The following is a 20,258-nucleotide window of genomic DNA, read 5'->3' on the forward strand; positions in this document are numbered from 1 at the left end:
GGTTTGTTTCTGTCTCAGCGTGTCTGGAGATGAGTCACTGCTGTTTCAGGAACGTCAGAGGCTTGCCAGAGGAACCGAAATGTACTTTGTTGGTGTTCAGAGGCGCTTGGGGGGCTGTGAGTGGGAGAAGGGGAAGTGGCTCTGGGTCGCTGCGGTCCCCGTGTTGCTCAGGGTGCTCTAGCGCGTCAGCAGATGCTGTCCCTGTGACACAGCTTACCTTCCCTCAGAACAGGACAGAGCTTTCCCTGTCACACAGGGCTTGTTTAACCCTTGTACCTGAACGAGCACCATGAGGAGGTGAGCGAGATGTAACCTGTGAGTGGGGCAGTGCCACCCCCAGCCCAGAGGCTTCCCCTGGGATCTGTCTCATTCCGCTTCCCAGAACCGAAGGACAGACTAAAATCATCCCCATGATGTCACTGGGATGTCACACGTGTCTGTCCCGCCTGCCTGCCAGGAGAGGCAAGGGGACTAGTCTCACATCAGCCACAAACCTCCCCCCAGCTGTGGGGCCAGATGTTTTCTGCCAGCACTTTTTTCTGCCTGGTTTCCTGAGAGATGAGTGTACAGTGGGAGTGCAGCAGTGCAAGGAGAGGATGCCCAGGGGCAGAGGGAGCCTGAAGCATCACTGATGTCTCTTCAGAGGGGCAAAAGACCGTTTTCCTGCCTGCTGCCTCACCAGTATTTCCCACAAAATCTGGGTTTCCTCTGGCCTTTGTCAGTCTGGAAGTTGGGTGTCAGGAGCAGTGGTGCTGGGCTGCCAGCAGCCTCCTCCTCCTCTTCCTCCTTCTTCTGGGCTGGCAGGAAAACCTCTCTAACCCTGAAGATGTGCACCCAAAGATGTGGACCCAAAGATGTGCACCTGTGCTGCTGAAGGGACCTGGGAAGGGTTGGGGGGGGGGGCTGCACAAGCCCTCAGGGTCCGTCCTGTGAGTGTTGGTTGCCCCCCAGCAGTGAAATGCAGCCCAGCAGTGTCCCGCAGAGCTGCTACTGGCCCTTGTGCCAGTGAGAATTCCTTCCTGGTCAAACCTGTGATCTTTCATCTTTAAAATCGTTTGTGAGGTGATGAGGATGCGGAAAGAGCACTTTAGTTCTCCTGGGATGGGGAGCTGGTCCCACACACACCGATCTGCTGGCTGTTTCTGAAGCCATGCCATGGTGGTTTCCCTGGCACAGGGTAGGGCCCTGCTGCTCCTCCCAGGAGTATTTCGCTTTGCTCCGGCAGCGCTGGCAATTTTGGTTGATGGAGAGATTAAAAAAGATGTGAGACCTTTACCAAGCAGCGAGGCCAGGTGCTGAAATGTGTGTGAACTGTGTCCTCCTGGGAGACCTGTAGAGCACGGCACAGCCCTTGGAAGGATGGTGGATGGATGGATGGACGGATGGACAGACAGACAGATGATGTGGTTCCTGGCGTGCGTGCCAGGCAGCTCTTCCCCTGGTGAGGTGATAAAGCGGGGGGCTGGGTGAGGAGGAGGGAAATGAACTTGCTGTGTCAGAACTGTGATTAAAATCAGGCTTGTGGCAAAGCAACACCCTCCTCCCCGGGCTGGGTGCTGGGTTTCCCTCACCCTTCGGGGAATGGCCCGTCCCACTGCTCACAGCTCCCCTGCCCTGGGGCTCTCCCGAGGTGCTGATGTGATCCGTAGTGCTCTGCAGCCCCCAGTCACCCCACAGGTTGTTAAGCACTGCTCAGGCTGCCCAGGCCGTGCTGTAGTCCCTGTCCCTGGGGATGTCTCAAGGACACGCAGGTGGGTGCGCGGGGACCCGCGTTAGTGGGGGGCTTGGCCGTGCTGGGGGCTCTTGGAGGCCTTTTCCCAGCAGAACCGCTCTGTGCTTGTTTCCAGCACAGGAGGAGACACAAGTTTCCTTTTTAAGAAGATACTAATTTTAAGCCCTCACAGTGCTGCTTTTGCTGTCCATCCCGTGCTTAAAAGCCGTTATCTTTTCCGTGCCTCCTCCCGGCACGTTCGGGGGCAGAGCGGGTAGGAAGGGACAGGGCCCAGCTCTGGCAGAGCCGGCGTGTGCCGGCGTGTGCCGGTGCCGGCAGCCGTCAGTGGCAGCCCTGCTCTCCCGGGAGGGTGCGGGTGCCGGGTAGGGCTGGGTGTGATGAGCTCTGGTCCCCTCGCAGAGTTCCTGTCCTTGTGCTTTCCAGCCACCCCAGCTGAGCGCAGGGGTCTTGGACAAGTCCCAGGGGATGTGCAGCCTTGCACTGGCATTTGGAGCAATGGCTGGCTGCTCGGTTGCTCTGTGTGCAGCAAGATCCCAGTCGGGACGGTTCTGCTCTGATGGCTCAGCTCCCCAGAGGGACCCTGGCTGCAGGGTGCCGGGGATGTGCGGTCAGCAGGACACATGGGCTACCACTGGCCACTGTGACCACTGCAGCTGGCTGGGACGGTGGGGTTGGTGTGCGGTGCCCAGCTGGGCACAGCACGGCTGCCTTCCCCATCGCCCGCCGGCAGCCCCTGCCACCTTCCTGTGTCACAGCCAGCTGGGAATCGTGCCAAGGTGGTGCCCGGCCGAGGCTGTCCCTGGCAGTGCATCTGCCCCAGCTCTGCTGGAGCATCCTCGTGTCCCTCCTCCAGGCTCTGCGCTGACAGTGCCATTTGCCCCCGAAGCAGCTTTCTGGGTGGGTCACTGCTCCCCACCAAAGCATGAACACTGCACTGAGGATGTGGCTCTGCCCTTGCTCTGCTACGATTTGGTTCCTTCTCTCAGGCTGCAGCCTCCAGCTCTTCCTGCCCTGTGTCCAGGCACCAATGCTGCTGTCCAAAGGAAGCGGCGTTCTCCCGCCTGTGCCGAAAGGTGATGTGAGCAGCGCGAGGGGTGCTGATGCTGAGCAAGTGGAAGGGCCGATGCGGCGAGTTCAGGTGGGCGCCTGCAGCCAGCGTGCTGCAAGGGTGGGTGATGGCAGGAGCAGCGGCTGCTGGCTGGGGACCACTGTGTGCAGGGGTGGAAAGACTAATCTGATTTCTCGGACTGCCAAGCCCTTGGTGCTCCTGTGAGCGCGGCGCTTACCCAGTGCCCCGGTGAGGAGCTTTATGTAACATGCACCCAAACCACAGGTCACGTGGCTGGCTCTCCACCCTCATACTTTTCGGTCCTGGGGAGCGGTGCTTCAGTTTCCTCCGCCGCGCCGCAGCGTTGGGTGATGCTGCTTTAGATGCCCCTCTGCCGCCATGGCCCTGCGGCGGCTCATTCAGCAGAACCACAACGCCAACTTCATAGGCTTCAGCACCAGCCCCGCCTGTGCCGCCGGCGAGGAGCGGGCTCTGCCGATGGACAGCAGGATCCAGCACCTGGCCAACACGGTGGGGACGCTGCCCCGCGGGCGCAAGGTACGGGGACACTTGGTGTCACAGGGGTGAGCGGGACTGGCTGGGGCTCCGGAGCGACCACGGTGCCTCCCTGCAGAGCTGCACGGCTTCTGGTTTCGGGGTGCTGGAAGGATTGCAGACTGGGGGTGCTGGAATGATTGTAGCCTGGAGGTGCTGGAAGGACTGAGCCCAGTGCCGCTGACCGAGCAGGGTGGGGATTGTGGTGAGCCAATCTGGGGACTGCAGGGACATCTCTGTAATGCTGGCAGCACAAGGAGTGAGCAAGTTGGGGTCCTGCTCGTGGGTCCCGGGTGCACAAGGGGCTTTTGCAGCCAGGATGCTGCCCCAGCCGCGGTTCCTCTCTCCCCGTGGCAGTGCGGCGCAGGGGAGGCTGTCACTGTCAGTGTTCCTTCGTGCTCGTGTTGACTGTTCTGCTGTGCTGACGGGAGGCACCGGCCTTGCATTACTTCCATCCTGTGCTACGGCAGCAGGGCCAGCTGGGCTGGGTCTTTCCCTGACCCTGACAGCGTGTCTGTGCCCGTCGCTGCTGCAGACGCCGGCTCGCTGCTGCTGCTGCACGCTGCAGGCTGGGTGACGCTGGCCGTGGCCTGCTGGGCTGGCACGAAACAGCCCAAATAGAAATGTCTGGGACGTGTCTTAATCTGAAAGTATTACCCAGAACCCAGCGCCTGATGCCTGTGCACTTAAGGCTCGGCTTTGTTCAGGGGTGGAAACATGCTTAACCCTTTCCTTTGTGTGGGTGTGGGGGGTAATGGAAAGGCAGAGCCAGGCTAATCCGGGGAGCGCTGCGGCACCCAGCTCCCGCGACCGACGGAGCGGCCCCGTGTGTGGTGACTGCCGCCGGTGCGGGGGGTGCTGCCGGTAACGGCTGTGACGGGGCTGTGTCCGTAAGCACAGAATCACTGGGTTGGAAAAGACCTTTAGGATCATCAACTCATAAGGATGAGTTACAACAGGATGCTCCGTGCCATCCATGCCTAGTGCCCGGGTGTCTGCCTGCCTTCAGCTCCTTGGTTGCTGGTGTGCACACCATCCCTCCTTCCTCTGCCTCCCTCCTTCCTCTGCCTCCCTCCTTCCTCTGCCACCCTCCTTTCTCTGCCACCCTCCTTCCTCTGCCACCCTCCTTCCTCTGCCTCCCTCCTTCCTCTGCCCCCCTCCCCGAGCAAACACGTCTCTGCGGTCGGCTGTTTGCGTAGGTGTTGCACTGCAGCATCCTGTCACACCACAGGAGCCCCAGAGATGTTCAGTTACCCTGACTGAGCAAACACAAACCTTTGAGTGGCAGTGCCGGTCCTTGGCATGGTTGGGTTTCAGGGGGAATCGATGTTTGGTGCCGATCACGGCTGTTTCCAGAGAGCATTTCAGGCAGGGGTCTCTGCTGAGGCAGTGGCTGTGGATGCTCGTGGCCATGACCAGGCTTACATCAGCTCTGCAGTGCTGGGCAGCCGTACAACCCAGCAGAGCAGCTCTCCTGCTCAGGTGTGTGTTCTGCCTCTCTGAGTGGCACTAAGCTCGTGAGCACCCACAGATGTTTAGGGGAGAGGCACAGGGTGAGGTCCTGGCACTGTGCAGGTCTCAGCTACAGCACGAACAGGAGGATAGCAAGCCCTGCCCTTCCAGGTCTTGGGGTGCACCCATCTCAGCACTTTGAAGGGTCCCCACGGCCAGAGTGATGCCCTGGTGCTGCCGTCAGCCCTTCTGCACGGCCACAAGTGCCTGCGCACGCAGGGGATGGGGAGCCCAGGCAGGGGCACGGGGCAGCCACACGCTGAGCCGTGGCCCCGCTGCCCCCTTGCTCCCTGCAGTGAAGCAAGGTGAGCAGTGAGGAGGGAGTGTTCCTCCTCTTCCTCGAAAACCCCAGCCAGACGTGTGTGTTCTGGGTTTTTAAACTGCACAAGCCCCTCGAGAGCGCACGGACGTTGGAAGGGCAGCGGGACTCCTCTGATGCACGGCTGGATGCAGGGTTTCCTGAATGGCCTTGCCTCCTGTCTCTCCCATCTCTGCTGTCCTCAGGCATCACACCCCAGCAGCCTGGAAAGAGTTCCTTGCTCTTTTGCCATCAGAAAACTTTTTCTTGGGATTGAGCCTGAATTTTTTCACTTGTTCTCATGCTTCTTGATGGCAGCCTCTACTGCCCTACACAGTGCCTGCCTGCCCACCCAGGGGCTTCCCACGGGTGCTGCTGCAGGCATCCCCCAGCCAAGGTCCTTCTCGTTCCAGACCACTCTCCCTCCCAAGTAGGTGCTCCTGGATTTCTGAAAGCTAATTGGGAAGGTGCCAGGTTATCAGCCCCAGCGCTGCTTCATTTTATATTGGCTGGTGGCAGCTCAGCTCTCAATTCTGACTTACTGCAAGGAAGATTGGAGAGCTAGCTGGTGGCCAATTATTTTCAAATAAGTTTGGAACAGGCTCTGCATTACCCTCTCCCAGGAGGACACCTAATTGTCTTCTGGAGGTGAGCAACTGGGACAACACTGCGACGTGCAAAGAGCACCCATGTTGTTCTGCTCTGCGGTGTCAGTCTGTTGGAAGTACTCCTCTCTGTATCCCAAGGGATTGGAAAATGAAAGGGCTGACCTACAGCAAGTTCTGCAGGGCTTGATCTCCACCCCAGTGGAAGTAAGCCCGACCTCCCCAGAGAGCTGCCCTCGTGGGGTAACGCCGTCCTTCACAGCAGACTGGGTCGCAGTGGGTGTTCTGTCCTGCAGCAATGCTGGTCAAACATCCTCTGTGGGCACTGACAGCAGCCCCCTTACCCTGTAAAATGACTGCAGCTTCACAGAGAGGGCTGGCATGGGGAGGGACACATCTGGGGCAGGATGGGGCACCTCTTCCAAGCCTTGTTGGCCACCAATTCCTGGCCTGTGCCCGGCAGAGCTGGCAGCAGCATCTCAAAGGTGGCTCTGAGCGTGGTGCCCTTGTGCCCTGGATCGATGTGACATCCTCTGTGTCTGCAGGGTTCTATTCTCAGCTGGGGTGAGGCTGTGGTGGTGCAGGCTGCATTACTTGTTCTCTAAACTGCTGATGTTGGGCACAGACCATGACCCTCTCTCTCTCCCTTTTCTGGTTGCAGCCCGCCTTGGCCAGATCCAGCTCCTGCGGTGACCCCTCCAGGCCCCAAAGGTAGGGAGATCTCCTCTCATCACTGTTACTTGCTTACTCTGCGTGGAACGTGTGTCCTGGGGATCTCCCCGTGTAGCAGCTCCGTGGGGGTGACGGTGTGAGGCAGAGTGTGGTACCCAACGTGACGCTGTGACAGTCACCTCGGATCAGGGAAAGATGGTGCCCTGCTGGGGGGGGGGGGGCAGTGATGGGGTGAAGTCATTTCGGGGGGATACAGCACACTTGCTGCCTGGCACCCCGTGTTCACGTGGAGCTGTGTGTGTTCTTCCTACAGACACCTCGTGGCGATATTAAAAGAAGATAAAGAGACGTTTGGGTTTGAAATCCAGGTGAGACTTAAAAATCAAACACGGTGCAAACCCCCAAGTGCCCTGGCCTTGGGATTGGGTTAAGACATCAGAGGGCAGAGAAGGGTATCTGTCAGCTCCTCCTGAAGTCGGAATTGCTTATGGTACTGACACAGCAATGGGATGTGCTTCCCAGGAGCTTTTTCATAGCCAAGGTCACAGATGAGAATTTGTGGCCTTCTCACAAGTCAGAGCGTTGGAGAAATCTCATCCAAATCCAGACATGAGGCAATGGCAATGCTGCCTCAGCTGTGTGAGTATTTTTTGGGGACAGTTGTATAAGGGACTGTTTTCATGTAAAAATACCATATACCAGCTTTTTACTGCTGCCTTTAACATATACAGACGCACATATAGTTTTGAAGTAGATGCAGAGTGTTGGTGTTTTTAATAAATTACTGCTAAGCGTGACTTTCGAGGGCTAGGTCGTGTAGGAAGAGATTCCACCAGGTCCAGAAGTCACTAAATCATCAGTAAATCACCAGTAAAGTCGTCAGTAAATTACCACCCCGAGACTTACTGGGAGTGCTGCTAATGGGAGATTTTGCCCTGCAGACGTTGGTGGGGAAGGTAGCTCTTAGATCAGCAGCCCTGCTAAAATCCTGCTTATAAACAACCCCAGGTAATCCCAGGAAGAAAGGGATGTTGTATGGGGGGGCACTGCAGAGCTTGGCCAGCCGGTGGGACCGGCTGGCAGGAGCCTGCTCCATGAGCTGTTCTGATCCCTGCAGCCATGGGCCCCTCAAAGCGCTCGCCTCTGTGTCTGTGCATGGAGGGAAATGGGTATTTTTGGTGAAATCAGTGGTTTTGGTGCAATAGGTGTACCAGGAAAAGCCTGACTCTTTCACATCTGTCCCGTGTCGGTGGGGTGGGTACGTGTCCAGCTCGCTGCCCCGGAGAGTTTGCAGGGGGGAGGATAATTCAGTCAATCACTGGGCTCCTGTATGAAGAGTCAGGCCAGGGGCTCATTGGACACGACACTTGGACCAAAATAAGAGCTCTTGGCACGTTTCCTTCCTCAGCGTGTCTGGCGTGGGCACTTCACTGGCAGGCCTGGGCTGTGACAAGGCAGCGTCTGTCTGGGCATAGACATTGTGTGGAAGCTGTGATGTCATTACTACAGGTTAAATTTAGGAAAAGCAGAGTAAGATGATGTGAAACTCCAGGCCTACCATCTGCAGGGAGCTCAGGCGAACTGCAGGGATGGCCGAGCGCCACAGCTTCCTGCATGAGGCTGCTGCCTCTCTGATTTCCTACTCATGAACCAGAGCTGGGGGGGGTGGGTAAAACAGATGCTGTGTGGCTTCCAGCATGCCTGGATGTTGGTAGAGTGGGTGCTCTGGTAGCACGTTTCTCCCCTCACTGCAGCCACCTAAAAACTAGGTGTCTGCTCCAAAATCACGGCCAAGCTGTCTTCTGCAGTCCTTGAGGAGAAGGTGCAGGAGAGGGAAGTCCATCCTCCTGGCTGGAGCTGCTTCTCTTGGGGCCACCACTCGCACCCTGCTTCTCCCAGTGGCTCTGGTGGGGACGTCGAGGTGGCCCCAGTTAGGTGTGATGAGCCCCATCCTGCCTGTCCAGCTCATACTTCTCACACTGACCCAGCCTTCCAGGCTGAAACAGGTCAAAGAGGAGAGGCAAGTGGCATGCCCCCCACGAGCCTCACCTTCCCCTGGGCACTCCTGGCGTGGCCAAGAGCTGCACTGTTGGTCTGGGCCTGCAGTCACTGCGCTTATCTGGGCAGAGAAGCTCCACACTCGGGCCAGTCTTCACCCTGGTTTGTCCTGTGCTGACTGAGAAACGGGGGCCTAAGGTGACTCCTTAGATCAGGGTGTGATGGGGCTGTCAGAGGTTCTCAGGAGCTTCACCTCCCAGCTGCGGCTGAGCGCTGGCGTTTGTGTGTAACCACAAGGCCCTTCCTGCCGGGCTGCACCCCAGCTTCGGCCCTGTCCCCTCAGCGTTGACAACCCCGCCGCAGCTCTGCACGTAGAGTTAAGGTGTGTCCAGTGCACAAGTCAAGGACCCGGTGACCTCTCAGGGTCCCTTCCAACCCCTGGGATCCTGTGAATTTAAAAAGCACTTTTTTAGGGGGTGTGTGTGGGGATGTGTGGGGATAATGAGTCTGAGAGAGCAAAAGAGCCACAGTAGGTTCAACTCTTCAGGCTGCTGAGTTCCTGCTGTGAAGTGACTGACCCGCAGCACCCCTGGGGCAGCAGGAGCCTGTTGCTTGCCAGCCCCACGCTGTGCTGCCTGGGAGCACGAAACACCCCTCCAGAGAGCGATCCCCACCCGTGCTCGCACCTGTCCTGGACTGAAGTTCCTGAGTTCTTGATAGCAAATAACCAACATGCTTTAAAACTCGGGGGGTTTGGACAAACAGCACACGGGCACCTGGCAGGCTCCGGCCAGTCTCGGTGACAGGGATGTGGCTGCTGATGGGGAGGCCATCACTCTCTGGTGTTCTCACCCAGAGTAACGTGCCCTGCTCATCGCAGCCTTCTCGTTTGAAAACAGTAAAAGGGCTGTGAACCTTTAAACTCCTTCCCTGGCTTTACCAGGGGTAACGCTGTCGCTTTGGTGTTCCCAGACCTTCAGGTTCTCGCACCAGAATGACTGCTCCCTGGAGGCGTGCACCTGTGTGTGCAGGGTGCAAGAAGAGAGTCCTGCCCATCTTTCTGGCCTCCAGATCGGTAACTGTCCCTGGACTGTCCCTGCCATGGGGGCCTCGGCTCACCTTCCCCCAGCTGGGGGTACTGACTGCATGGGGATGGCGTGTGCGTGCTGTGGGTGCTCATGTTCTCCTCTGCCTACCTCTGACAGGCGACATCCTCTCCAGCATCAACGGCGTGAGCACCAACGGGTTCAGTCACAAGCAAATAGTCGACTTGATAAAGTCTTCAGGGAACTATTTAAGGTGGGCGACTCTCCTCCCATCGGGCTGAGCCCAACAGCCTCACCCCCCCGGGAACCAAAAAAGCACCCCGTGCCACCCCACACCCTGCAGTCTCCATGGGGGTGGTTGTACGAGTGTGGAGTCAGGAGGGAGTGAGGAGCTCTGGGAGGGGCCCCTATGTCGCCCATGACCCTTCTGCCCCTGCCTTGTGTTTGCACCAGTGCAGAGAGGGGTCAGATGGGGGTGCTCCCCGGGGGCCCTGCGGCACCACCAGCTGCGGTGAGCCACAGTGAGCTGTGGTGAGCTGCAGGGCACGGCAGCCCTGGCAGCGCTCGGTGCCCCTCTCGTGCCGGTGCCAGCATCGCCCGTTCCTTGCAGGTTAGAGACTATCAACGGGGCCGCCTTTCTGCAGAAAACAGAGCTGGAGGCCCGGCTGCAGTTCCTGAAGGTAATGCTGGTAACTCGGGCATCCGTGCTGGGGACCTGCTGCTGGCAGGGGCGGTGGGTGTCTGTGGGGCTGGGTGTCCTGGCTGGGCTGGGCACACGTGTGCCTCTGCCGCCTGCACATCCCGCTGCCATCCCTGCCATGGTCTATGGGGTTTGTTGGTGTTTGGATATACCTTTCCCCACAGTGATTCCTGGAACTCGGAACGTTTCTGTTTGTCGGTGCCAGCAGTGCCCAGCCAGCAGGAAACCCCCTGTCAGGACAGAGCGGGGTACTTTAAAGTGCTCTGTAACTAGTGAGAGGGAAGCCAGGCTTTTGCTGGCAGAGCTCGGGCTCAGTAGGGGACAGCACGCCGGCAGAGCCCGAGGCAGCTGGGCTGGGAGCCGGTTTTTGGGTGCCAGCAGCCCAGCGTGCCTCTGCACTCACCCCACCACAGCCCCAGAGCTGCAGGCACCGCAGGGCCAGGGCTCTCCAGAGACTCGGTTGCCCTGAGCAGGGTTTTCCTTACGGCAGCTCTGTGCCAGCCCCGGCACAGGAGCGGGCTGAGTTAGCCGTGCGTGGCAGTGGGTCTGGCTGGAACACTGCCCGTGCCGGAGGGTCAGGTTTGGCAGAGCAGTGACAGCCCTGTGTGCCACTGCCCAGGAAATGTGCGTCTTGCACGGGACGATCCGTGTGTCATGTATCGGGCTCAAACCAGCACTTGTTCAACTTGCTCTGTGAGTGTCTGTGAGTGCAGCACAGGGCGTTGTCATCTGGCATGGGTGTGGTAGATGATGTGTCGGTGGTAGCTGTGGTTGGAGGGGGAGGAAGAGTCCCTCCCAACCTCGGCGGGTCTGCGGGGTGGTGCCGGGGCGGCACTGGCTGTGTGACACCCCGTGCCACAGCGGTGCCGTTTCGGAGCAGAGCATGGGTGTGTGCCCGGCCCCCTGTGCTCCCGCCGGCCTGGCTGCAGTGGAAAGAACCTAGTTCAGAGCTTCACAGAGCTGTAGGGGGGGAAGGGACCCCCAGAGATTGAGTCCAACCCCCTGCCAAAGCAGGGTCCCTAGGACAGGTCGCACAGGTTGGCATCCAGACAGGTCTTTACCCGGAAAGCTGGCCTCCAACAGAGGGACAGACAGACATCGCTCCTGGCTGCCTGGCCTGCAGCTCCCGCTCCTCGGACCAGGGTGTGCGGTGCTCAGCCCAAGCACCCAGGGCAGGATGGTGCTTCCCAGGGAGCTCTGCCAAACTCCGGGAAGGTTGTGTCAGGGATGTACCAGTGCTCTGTGTGGGGCATCTCTGCTCTGACCACGCTGCTTCCTTCACACGGGCTTTGTGCTTCTGCGAAGGCAGAGTGACAGAGTGACAGCCCTCCTCCTTCTCCCCCACAGCAAACCCTGCAGCAGAAGCGGGTGGAGCTCCGGTCGCTGCTGCTCCGGGAACAGCGCTTGCTGCACGGTGCGTCCTCGCTTCCGGGTAGGAAACCGCAGCGCTGCCGCGTCCTGCCGCGGAAACGCTCGCCGAGGGGCACAGAGCGATGATTTCCTCTGATGGCTGCCTGGGCCCTTCTTCCCGTCAGCGCAGGCCTGGGGCTGCCCCCGGTTGGGAAACCTCATTTTCCCAGGGCTCATGAATTCAGGTGCTGCCTGATGGGGACCAAGGGCTCCTTTGCATGAGTTCTAGGAAAGGCGCTGATGTGGGGACAAAGCGCTTTGCCAAGGGAGAGGGTTGGTTGGTTGGTTGGTTGGTTGGTTGGTTGGTTGGTTGGTTGGTTGGCTGGTTGGCTGGTTGGTTGGGTGTATGTGTGGGTCACCCAGGGAGCAGCTTGGGTGCTGCCGGTGGGGCAGAGAGCCCCCCACAACCAGGGAGAAGGGGTTGCTCCCTGTCCCAAGATGCTGGGCATGATGTGCACACCCCTCCTGCTCACCAGTCTCAGCAGACACCGGAAAATAACGCTCCTCTTTGGCTTCTGCTTCCAGGGGAGGTAAATGACAACGATCTGCTGGGCATGCCAGAGCTGGAAGAGTGTGGCTTGCTCGGAGGCTGCAGCACGTCGGGACCCCTCTTCCCAACGCAGCCTCGCTTCTCCAGCGAGAGCAGCTCCCGCAGCCGGCTGAGCTCGATCACCATGGACAGTGAGGACAGCTTCTCCCAGAGCTTTGCCTCCGAGGACTCGGCTACAGAGAGCCTGAGCCGCCAGTCCAGCATGGATGATGACTGCTTCTTCCCCAGGGATGGAGACAGCGCTGCTGGGAGGTCCTCTCTGCGGAGGAACCGCAGCATCAGCCTGGCCAGCAGCGGGTCCATGTCCCCGCTCTGGGAGGGGAGCAGCTGCACCAGCAGTTTTGGGACCCTCACACGGAAAAGCAGGAGATCCAGTGTCCGAAAGCATCTGTGGAAATTCATTCCAGGCCTCCACCGGGCGGTGGAAGAGGAGGAAAGTCGTGTCTGACATCACCCGTGTCACCCTCCGTGTCCGGGGCTGAGCACGTGGAGCTGCCCCAGGCAGCAGCTCTCCCAGAGGCAGGTGGTGGGCGATGAGTGGGACGCTGCGGCACAGGCATGGGGGACACTGTGGCACAGACCTTCTGGCACCGGTACCTGCCGGCTTTAACAAGCTCAGGGGGTTGGCAGTAACTCACTCTTTACTCAGAGCACCCTGCAGACCCTTCACTGACAGGAGAAAGGACGAGCCCGACACGTGAAGAGCCTTTGCAGACCTTCCCCAGCATCCGCCCGTGTGGGGAGCGTTTCCCAAGTGAATGTAACCTGATGGGAGCTATTTATTTCCTGTTTCTGAAGTCACAGACTTCCAGAGGTCTCCAATAAAACAAGTGCTTCTGCTGACCCCAGCGCTGCTCCATTAGAGGGGACGGGGCCCGGAGCGTGCCATGGAGACGCTCCGATCAGGGACGGAAGGGCAGAGGCTCACCGGTGGGTTGCAGTGGGTGATGTACATGGGCGTGCTGGGGTGGGAGCTGCACCAGGTGCTTCCCTGTGGGGCTGCCTGCACCAGCCCGTGCAAGGCCCTTGCCCCGAGCCGAGGCCATGCACACTCAGTGCATGTGCCAGAAGAAGGGTGACCCCACCACCTGCTTCCCCGTTTCCGAAGTAGGGGCTGGGTTGATTTACAGAGAGCAGCGTCTGCTGTTGCTCCGAGCAGCCAGGATGTAAACCTGTAGTAGCCCCGTTCAGCTGTGATCTCACCTGGGCAGCCCCCTCAGGAGAGAGGGAAGAGGGGGTGCAGCACAGGGCTGGGGGGCAGGCGAGGGGCCGTGCAGTGGGTGAGGGGTGGGCAGCATCTCTGCATCTCCGCTTCCCAGAGTGGCTCTGCCCGGCCTGAGCCTCAGAGCTCTTCCCCTCAGGAAGGGGAACAGCTCCTCAGATGTCGTTGGGAGCAGAGGCTGCAGCAGTGAGATTAACTCGATAGCTTATACAAAGTGATGTAATAAATACAGACACCAACGTGAGGAAGAGGAGAAATTGTATTTCCCTCTCGGGTGACACAGGCACCGGCTGCTCCTGCAGCCCCAGCAGCCTAATCGTGTTTCCAGATGCGACTGGAAGAGCTTTAAACACAATCTAAACACCCCATGTGACTCAGTCATCTCTGGGCCACACAGACGGGGGTAAACTGGTTGTTTACCACTGTGGCAGGATTTCCTGGCTCTTCAAGCCAAGCCAGCAGGACCTGTGCCGGCGTCTGTCGGTTCTCCTAAAAGGATCAGGTGGATGGATGGTAACGCAGTGAGTCTGGGGGGAGCTGGAGGGCAGGTGGGGAGCAGCTCCTGAGGTTTTATGTATGGGAACAGTGTCCCATCCAGCTGCCAAGCCAACCCCACAGCCCACGAGCCCCCCTGTCCCCGGCCCACCCCAGCCCTGTGCCCAGAGCTGCGTTTGGGTCTGATGCTGGCCCAGGCTGTGACGTTTCAGGTGCCACTCAGGAGCTCACTCCCAGGCATCAGGGGCTTGCCCGTGACTTTCTGTCTCAAGGCAGAGTTTTCTTTGCCAGTAACAGCAGCTGAGAGGAGGCAAAGTCCTGCTGTCAGAGGCAAAACGCCTTGGCCCCAAGGGGTGTGTGTGTGTGTGTGATGCTTTGCCCCCCCACTGCTGCCAACTCTTTGCTTGGGTGATGATCAGTGTGCCCAGAGCCAGGCTGGGGCAGGGGCTGCATCCTCTGCAGAGGCCCAGGCACACAAGCTTCACATCCCCGCTCAGACAAGCCCTGAATCGACGTCTCCTGCTTTCCTTGTGGGCTGATTGTAGTGGCTGCGGTGGCTGGGGCTGGGCTGGACACGGCCCAGGTCCTGCCCTTGTCTTAGAGAGGGAACCACGGTACTGAAAGCATCTGAAAGCAGCAGGTGGAGTCTGCTCCCCGGGCCTGTGTCTCTGCTGCAGCCTAGAGCGGCTTCATGGTCCAAACTGGTGGTTCTGCTGGTTCGGGGAGTTAGTCTGGCAGAGCTGGGGAGATGGGTGCTTGCTTGTGTAGTGGAGAGGCCGAGCGAGCCTGGAGGTGCAGGAAGCTTCAGAAAGGCCAGAGATGATGCTCTTCCAGCGAGAAGATACTTCGGTTGCTGCAGGGTGACGACGTGACATGTTCACAGCCACCATCAAAAACAGGATGTGGGCGCCCAGCAGGCGCTGCGGCAACAGGCATCCAGAGCAGCTCACGGGCAGCCCAGGGAGCTCAGAGAGCAAAACCAAGCAGAAAGCTCTTCCAAACTGGCATTTCTCCTCGCAGAGGGCAATCTGGGAGGGTCTCCACCTCTGTTGACCTCTGTCAGATTTGGAGCCTGGGCAGCAGTGTGCCCCGTGCTCCAGCCCTGGTGCGGGATCTGTGCTGGCTGTGCCAAGCCCTGGTGCCTGGCCCCACGTGATGGCCACGGCCCCGCTCAGTGCTCATGCTGCTGCCAGGGGGTGATGAGACAGACTGGCCCATGTGTGCCCAGGGCAGGACATGCCCCCAGCCCAGTGCTGTGACGGCAGCACGGGCATCTGGCTGCATGGCAGATGATGTGCCCTGGGTCAGTGGTAACGTCAGAGCCCTGAGCTTGGCACACAGGGGTGCACAGCTGCCTCTCAGCACCGTTTCCCCTGGTGATTCCTCACCAAGGGAATCCTGGGGACAGGACCTGTTGTTGAGAAACGGCCTGATGGGCCCCTTTAGATTATCTGAGGGGTGTGGGAAGAGCTTGGTGGGAACAGAGAGAACCTTTCCCCTCTCCAGCTGTCAGCTTGTGCTGGGTACCCAGCCTCCCCTCCTGAGGGCACGTGTGGCTGCGTGTTGCCAACTCACTCTCAAACCTCATCCTCCCTTTCTCTCAGACAGTTTTCCAGCAGAAGACTGACTCTAGAAATCAGTGGCACCAAATTCATTTTCATAACAACAATGAAAGTCCTTGATTTAAAGATGCAAATTCACGGATGAACAAAAGCTGTGGGAAGGCTTTGGGTCCGTTTCTAACCAAGGTCAGAGCTCCACAAGAGGATTTCCAGATCCTAAAGCCCAGAGATGCCCGAAATGCACCGTACCAACACAAAAAGTCATTCACAGGAGGTGATTACACTCTTACATAAACCTGGCCTTGGGTGCTGGGGTGAAACGAGTTCAGCTGTGGTCAGCAAACGCCGCGGTGCTGCTGGGGTGATCCTCCTGCCTCCTGCTGTAAAACTCCCCCCTCGCTCCTGCTGGCCAGGGGTCCGACTGGCAGCTGGTTATGTCAGTGTGAATCTCACCCCTTGCCCTGTCCTGTTCCTGCAGAGTTTCTGCTGCTGTGGCCAGAAGCTGCTTCTGAAAAGGGGCTGTGCTGTGGGTGCGGAAGGGGAGCGGTATCAGCACATCCCACCCCTGGCTCGGCCTCAGGAGCCGGCCACCTCTCCGCAGAGCAGCGCGTCGGCGTGCGCTCTCGGCTTGCACCTTCTCCTCCTGCCCCGGGGGCAGAGCCCTGGCGATGCGGCCGTTGGGGATGCTCAGCATCCGGCAGGATGTGTCCGCGGCCGCGCAGCGTGGCGGTGTGCCGTGTGCGGGGCGTGTGCGGGGCATGTGCCCTGCCGCCCGGCCGGGCTGTGCCGTGTGCGGGGCGCACGGAATGTGCGCGCGGTTTAGCGGCGCACGGACGGCCCGGGGAACGCTGAGCGGGTTAGGCGCAGCAGCGCTGCCGAGCGCCGTCACCCTCCCGGGATTAGAGGTCGGAACAATGGCGGTGGCTGTGGCCAGGCGGGGACACAAAGGGCCGTTGTGCCCGGAGCACAAAATCTCTGCTGATTACCGCGGGGCTGACATGCCGAGGGAGCCGCCGGCCGTGCCAGCACAAAGCCGGCCTTGCCTCAGAGGGCTTGTTTATGTAAATCGAAATGTTGCCTTTAATTATGCAACGGGCCGGGCCTCGGCAGCCAGCGAGGTGCTGATTGGATCGCCCCGCGGCCAGAGCCCGCTGGAGAGCCCTGGGCACGGCGCACCCTGCTCTGCCCCGGTGCCCGCGGGAGAGGAGACGGGCGCCGACCCTCTCCGCGGGGGGACAGAGGGGCGAGGGGGAGCACTCCCCACCCCGGGGTGCAGGAGCGGGGCCCCGGAGGTGCGCGGCCCCGGTCGGCGGGCACGGCCTGGCCCCAAGCATGACGGAAGAAGTCCCAGCAGCAGCCGAGATGCCCGAGTGCAACGGGAGCATCCCCCCGGAGAAGGGCCCGCTCCAGGTCATGGGCAGCATCGGCGAAACAGCCAGGCCCCTGGGGACGGTGCCGTGCGCTAACGCAGAGCCCAGCCCTGGCCGGAATCAGGAGGGAAGCAGAAACTCCTTGGCAGAGGAGGCAGTACGTGGGGACTGTGATGGAGAGAAGACGTGCACAGGTAAGGTACAAGGCTGCTGTTCTTTGTGTGTTTGGAAAGAAAAGCTCTGGGGTTTATAGCCTTACGGACAACGGGATGTACCCTGTGTGTTAGTCAAAGTCCCTAACCCAGGGTAGCTGTGACAATGACTCAGTTAATGCACAGCCAGGGGCAGGTTTGAACGAGCAGTTACAGGGGTGCAATGAAAAGTATGTGAGTAAAGACTCTCTTTAACCTGCTCTGAAAAACCTGCTGCCAGCCTGCAACTGTTAAGACCTCATCATCATCATCCTCACTAACTGCTCCCTCGGTGCATTTCTTGTGCTTGTGTTTCCCAAAGCAAAGCCAGAGGAGCAGGATGGGGTGTTGCAGCAGCGATCAGCTGACATCCAGCCCTCGGGGGACGGCCAGGAGTCCGAGGAAGGTAATGGGAAGTGCTGTGTGACGTCAGGTTTCCCCAGGCATCGCAATGAGTGGCCCTCCAAGGCCATGACATACAGGTGGTTATTGTTATTCTTTTTAATTGGGTCAGACCCTTATATCCCGGAGAGTAGTGACTCGTTTCTCACCAGCAGAGTTGCTGCCCCTTAGAAAACAGGGCTGGTGTCCCTCTTCCTGAGGTCTGGCCTATCTCCATACCCACAGGGCATGGAAGCACCGTGGGGTCTTTGACCAGGAGGCCTCCAACAGCCTTGTGAGGCTGGGAGATGCTTTACCTGGGAGGATAACCTCTGCAAGTCAGAAACGTGCAGCCTCAAAACCCAAGCTCTTTTTCTGCCCAATTCACTGAAGGTCCAAAATCCCCCAGCACCCCGGCATCACCCGTCTGTGCTCCTGACACGTGGCCCTGGGTCTGCCTGCTCGTGCTGAGGGGGGCTGGTAAAAACCAGCTGGAGGCAGGGCTGAGCCTCACCCTGCCCATCAACAGGCAGTGAATATATGTGTGTACAGATGGACGTTCCTGATGGTACTGTGCAAAGTGCAGACAGGTCTCTGAGGAGGAGGAGGAGTATTTCGCTGGGCATTATCACAGGGAGAAGCTTTGTCTCTCCACAGGTGGGCTTTTGGCACTGCTGCCCCCCTCAAGGAGTCCCACACGGGCTCTTGCCCAGCTCCTTGGTTTTGGCAGGGACAAGGGGGCTGCTCCCTCCTGTCCTCTGCACAGCCACCCAGCTGCACCGAGGTGGAGTGTTCTGTGTGTCAGCTGCACCGAGGTGGAGTGTTCTGTGTGTCAGCTGCACCGAGGTGGAGTGTTCTGTGTGTCTGGTGCCACGTAAAGCTGAAGCCCTCCTCAGAGAAGAGCAGAGTAACGGCCCAGCGTAGCTGTCCTGGCAGAGCGCAGCTCAGAACGGTGTCTGGGCCGGGCCTGGGCCGTGCCAACGGGCACTGTGCTTCCCCCAGGAAAAGGGGGAAATGCACCAACTCCTGTCACAGGCAAAACAACATCTCATAGCAGCTGCATGGGTTGTGGGAGGTGAATCATGACGGCGCCTTTCCCACTTAGAGCTGACAGCCGGATTCCAGCTGTGCTGCTTTATGAGTGCACAATCAAACCTATTAAACGATCCCGCGCTGCCCCCCCCCGCACCCCCCAGCCGCGGGCACTTTATCTCTGAATTGCAGGCAGCTTTTTAGTACCGAACCAATTTAGCCTAATTAATACTCAGGACCCCACAGGCAAAACGTTGAATAGACCGTTTGTTGCGGCACTAAAGCATCCTTTATCAGAGAGCCCCGGGAGCAGGACGTCGCCATCTCGGCATGGTGGGCCACCTCTGCAGGAGGGATGGTCCCAGGAGGGCTGTGCTGGGCTGGCTGGGTGGCTGCAGCACTGGGTGGCTGGGTGCTGGGACCAAAACCCGTCCCTTCCCTTTCCCCTTGCTCCTTTTCCCTTCTCTTCCCCCTTCCATTCCTTTTTCCCTTGCCCTTTCCCTTCCTCCTTTCCTTCCCCCTTTCCCCTTCCGCCCTTTCCCCTTGCCTTTTGCTCCTTTCCTCATTTTCCTTTTCACCCTTTCTGCCATTTTCCCTTTCCCTCCTTTTCAATTTCCCCCTCCCCCTTTTCCTTTCCCCCTTTTCCTTCCCCTTTTTTCCCTTCCCCCTTTCCTTTTTCATCCTTTCCTTGCTTCCCCTTCCCTTTTTCATCCTTTCCCTTCTCTCCTTTCCACCATTTCCCCTTGCCCTTTGCTCCTTTCCCATTTTCCTTTTTACTCCTTTTCCCTTTCCCTTTCCCCCCTTTTCCCTTTCCCCCTTTCCCTTTTCCACCTTTCCCTTGTTTCCCCTTGCCCTTTTCCTTTTTCCCCATTCACCCTTTTCCCCTTCCCACCTCCCATCCCACCCTGCCACAGACCTGCCCCGCCAGGAGGGGGGTTGGCCAGGGGAGCCCAGGCCCGGGGCCAAGGCCAGGGCTCTGGGTTGGGGGGAGCGGCACCTCGGCAGGGCCCTGTGCCCAGGGTGCCTGGGTGCGCCCGGGGTGCCGTGGGGCACCGCTGGCACCCCGTTGCCTCTGCTCTTAAAGGGGGTGGTGGGAAGGAGACGGGGCTGAAGGGGTGTTGGAGCAGCCATGGGGTGGGCTGGGGTGTGTTGGGGTGGGCTCAGTTCTCCCCACAGGCTCTGCTCTGGGGGCTGGGGTGATGCTGCACCCGGAGCAGGTTGGGGCTGAGCCCATCCTCAGCCCCGCTCCCTCGGTGTGGCTGCAGGGCCGGGCAGCGGGGGCACGACGGGCCCCAGCGGGGAGGCGACAGAGACCCTGGAAACCAGCGCCCATGGGAGAGGGAACGCAGCCCCGGAGCCGGCGGAGGAGGAGGACATGGGAGAGGATGAGGAGGAGGAGGAGGAGGAGGACACTGAAGAGGACGAAGTTCAGGTGATTGAAATCAAGAAGGAGAACAGCGAGGCGTCCCGCCTGGAGCAGCTCGGCGGCAGCAAGGAGCCATCTCCCCCCACCAGCCCCGGCTGCGACTCCCAGGCGGAGAAGCCAGGGGAGCAGCCCAGCCTGGGGAAGAAGAATGACATCTCCAGACACAGCTACTCCAGGTACAACACAATCTCCTACCGCAGGATCAGAAAAGGAAACACCAAGCAGCGGATCGACGAGTTCGAGTCCATGATGCACTTATAGAGGGCGGTGACTCGCCAACGAGCCGAGCGGCCGCGCTGCCTTTCTCTCTCTCTCTGCTCCCCCAGACTCGCCCCCGCACAGGCTGCGCGGTCGCCGCTTCCTTCCCTTTTGTACATGATTCCATACCTCCCCGTGAAAAATTTAACTCCTTGGCTTTGGCAGCGGGCAGGACATCACCTCCATAGGAAATAA

General features: G+C 59.4%; 2 protein-coding genes across 2 annotated transcripts; both read left to right on the forward strand.

Moving 5' to 3' along the window:
- Positions 1-3,179: 3,179 nt before the first annotated feature.
- CYTIP (cytohesin 1 interacting protein) lies at positions 3,180-12,934 on the forward strand (the record flags this gene model as incomplete). The annotated part of the gene is made up of 8 exons (XM_084265178.1): positions 3,180-3,338; positions 6,412-6,461; positions 6,736-6,790; positions 9,393-9,495; positions 9,626-9,719; positions 10,077-10,146; positions 11,514-11,580; positions 12,102-12,934. The coding sequence occupies 8 exons, from the start codon at positions 3,180-3,182 to the stop codon at positions 12,572-12,574; spliced, it is 1,071 nt and encodes a 356-aa protein (XP_084121304.1). The 3' UTR covers positions 12,575-12,934.
- Positions 12,935-16,737: 3,803 nt separating this feature from the next.
- Positions 16,738-20,066, forward strand: ERMN (ermin; the record flags this gene model as incomplete). The annotated part of the gene is made up of 3 exons (XM_084265304.1): positions 16,738-16,969; positions 17,289-17,372; positions 19,645-20,066. The coding sequence occupies 3 exons, from the start codon at positions 16,738-16,740 to the stop codon at positions 20,064-20,066; spliced, it is 738 nt and encodes a 245-aa protein (XP_084121430.1).
- Positions 20,067-20,258: the final 192 nt, after the last annotated feature.

The sequence above is a fragment of the Gallinula chloropus genome (genome assembly GCF_964237585.1).
Source record: "Gallinula chloropus genome assembly, chromosome: 5".
NCBI lineage: Eukaryota > Metazoa > Chordata > Aves > Gruiformes > Rallidae > Gallinula > Gallinula chloropus.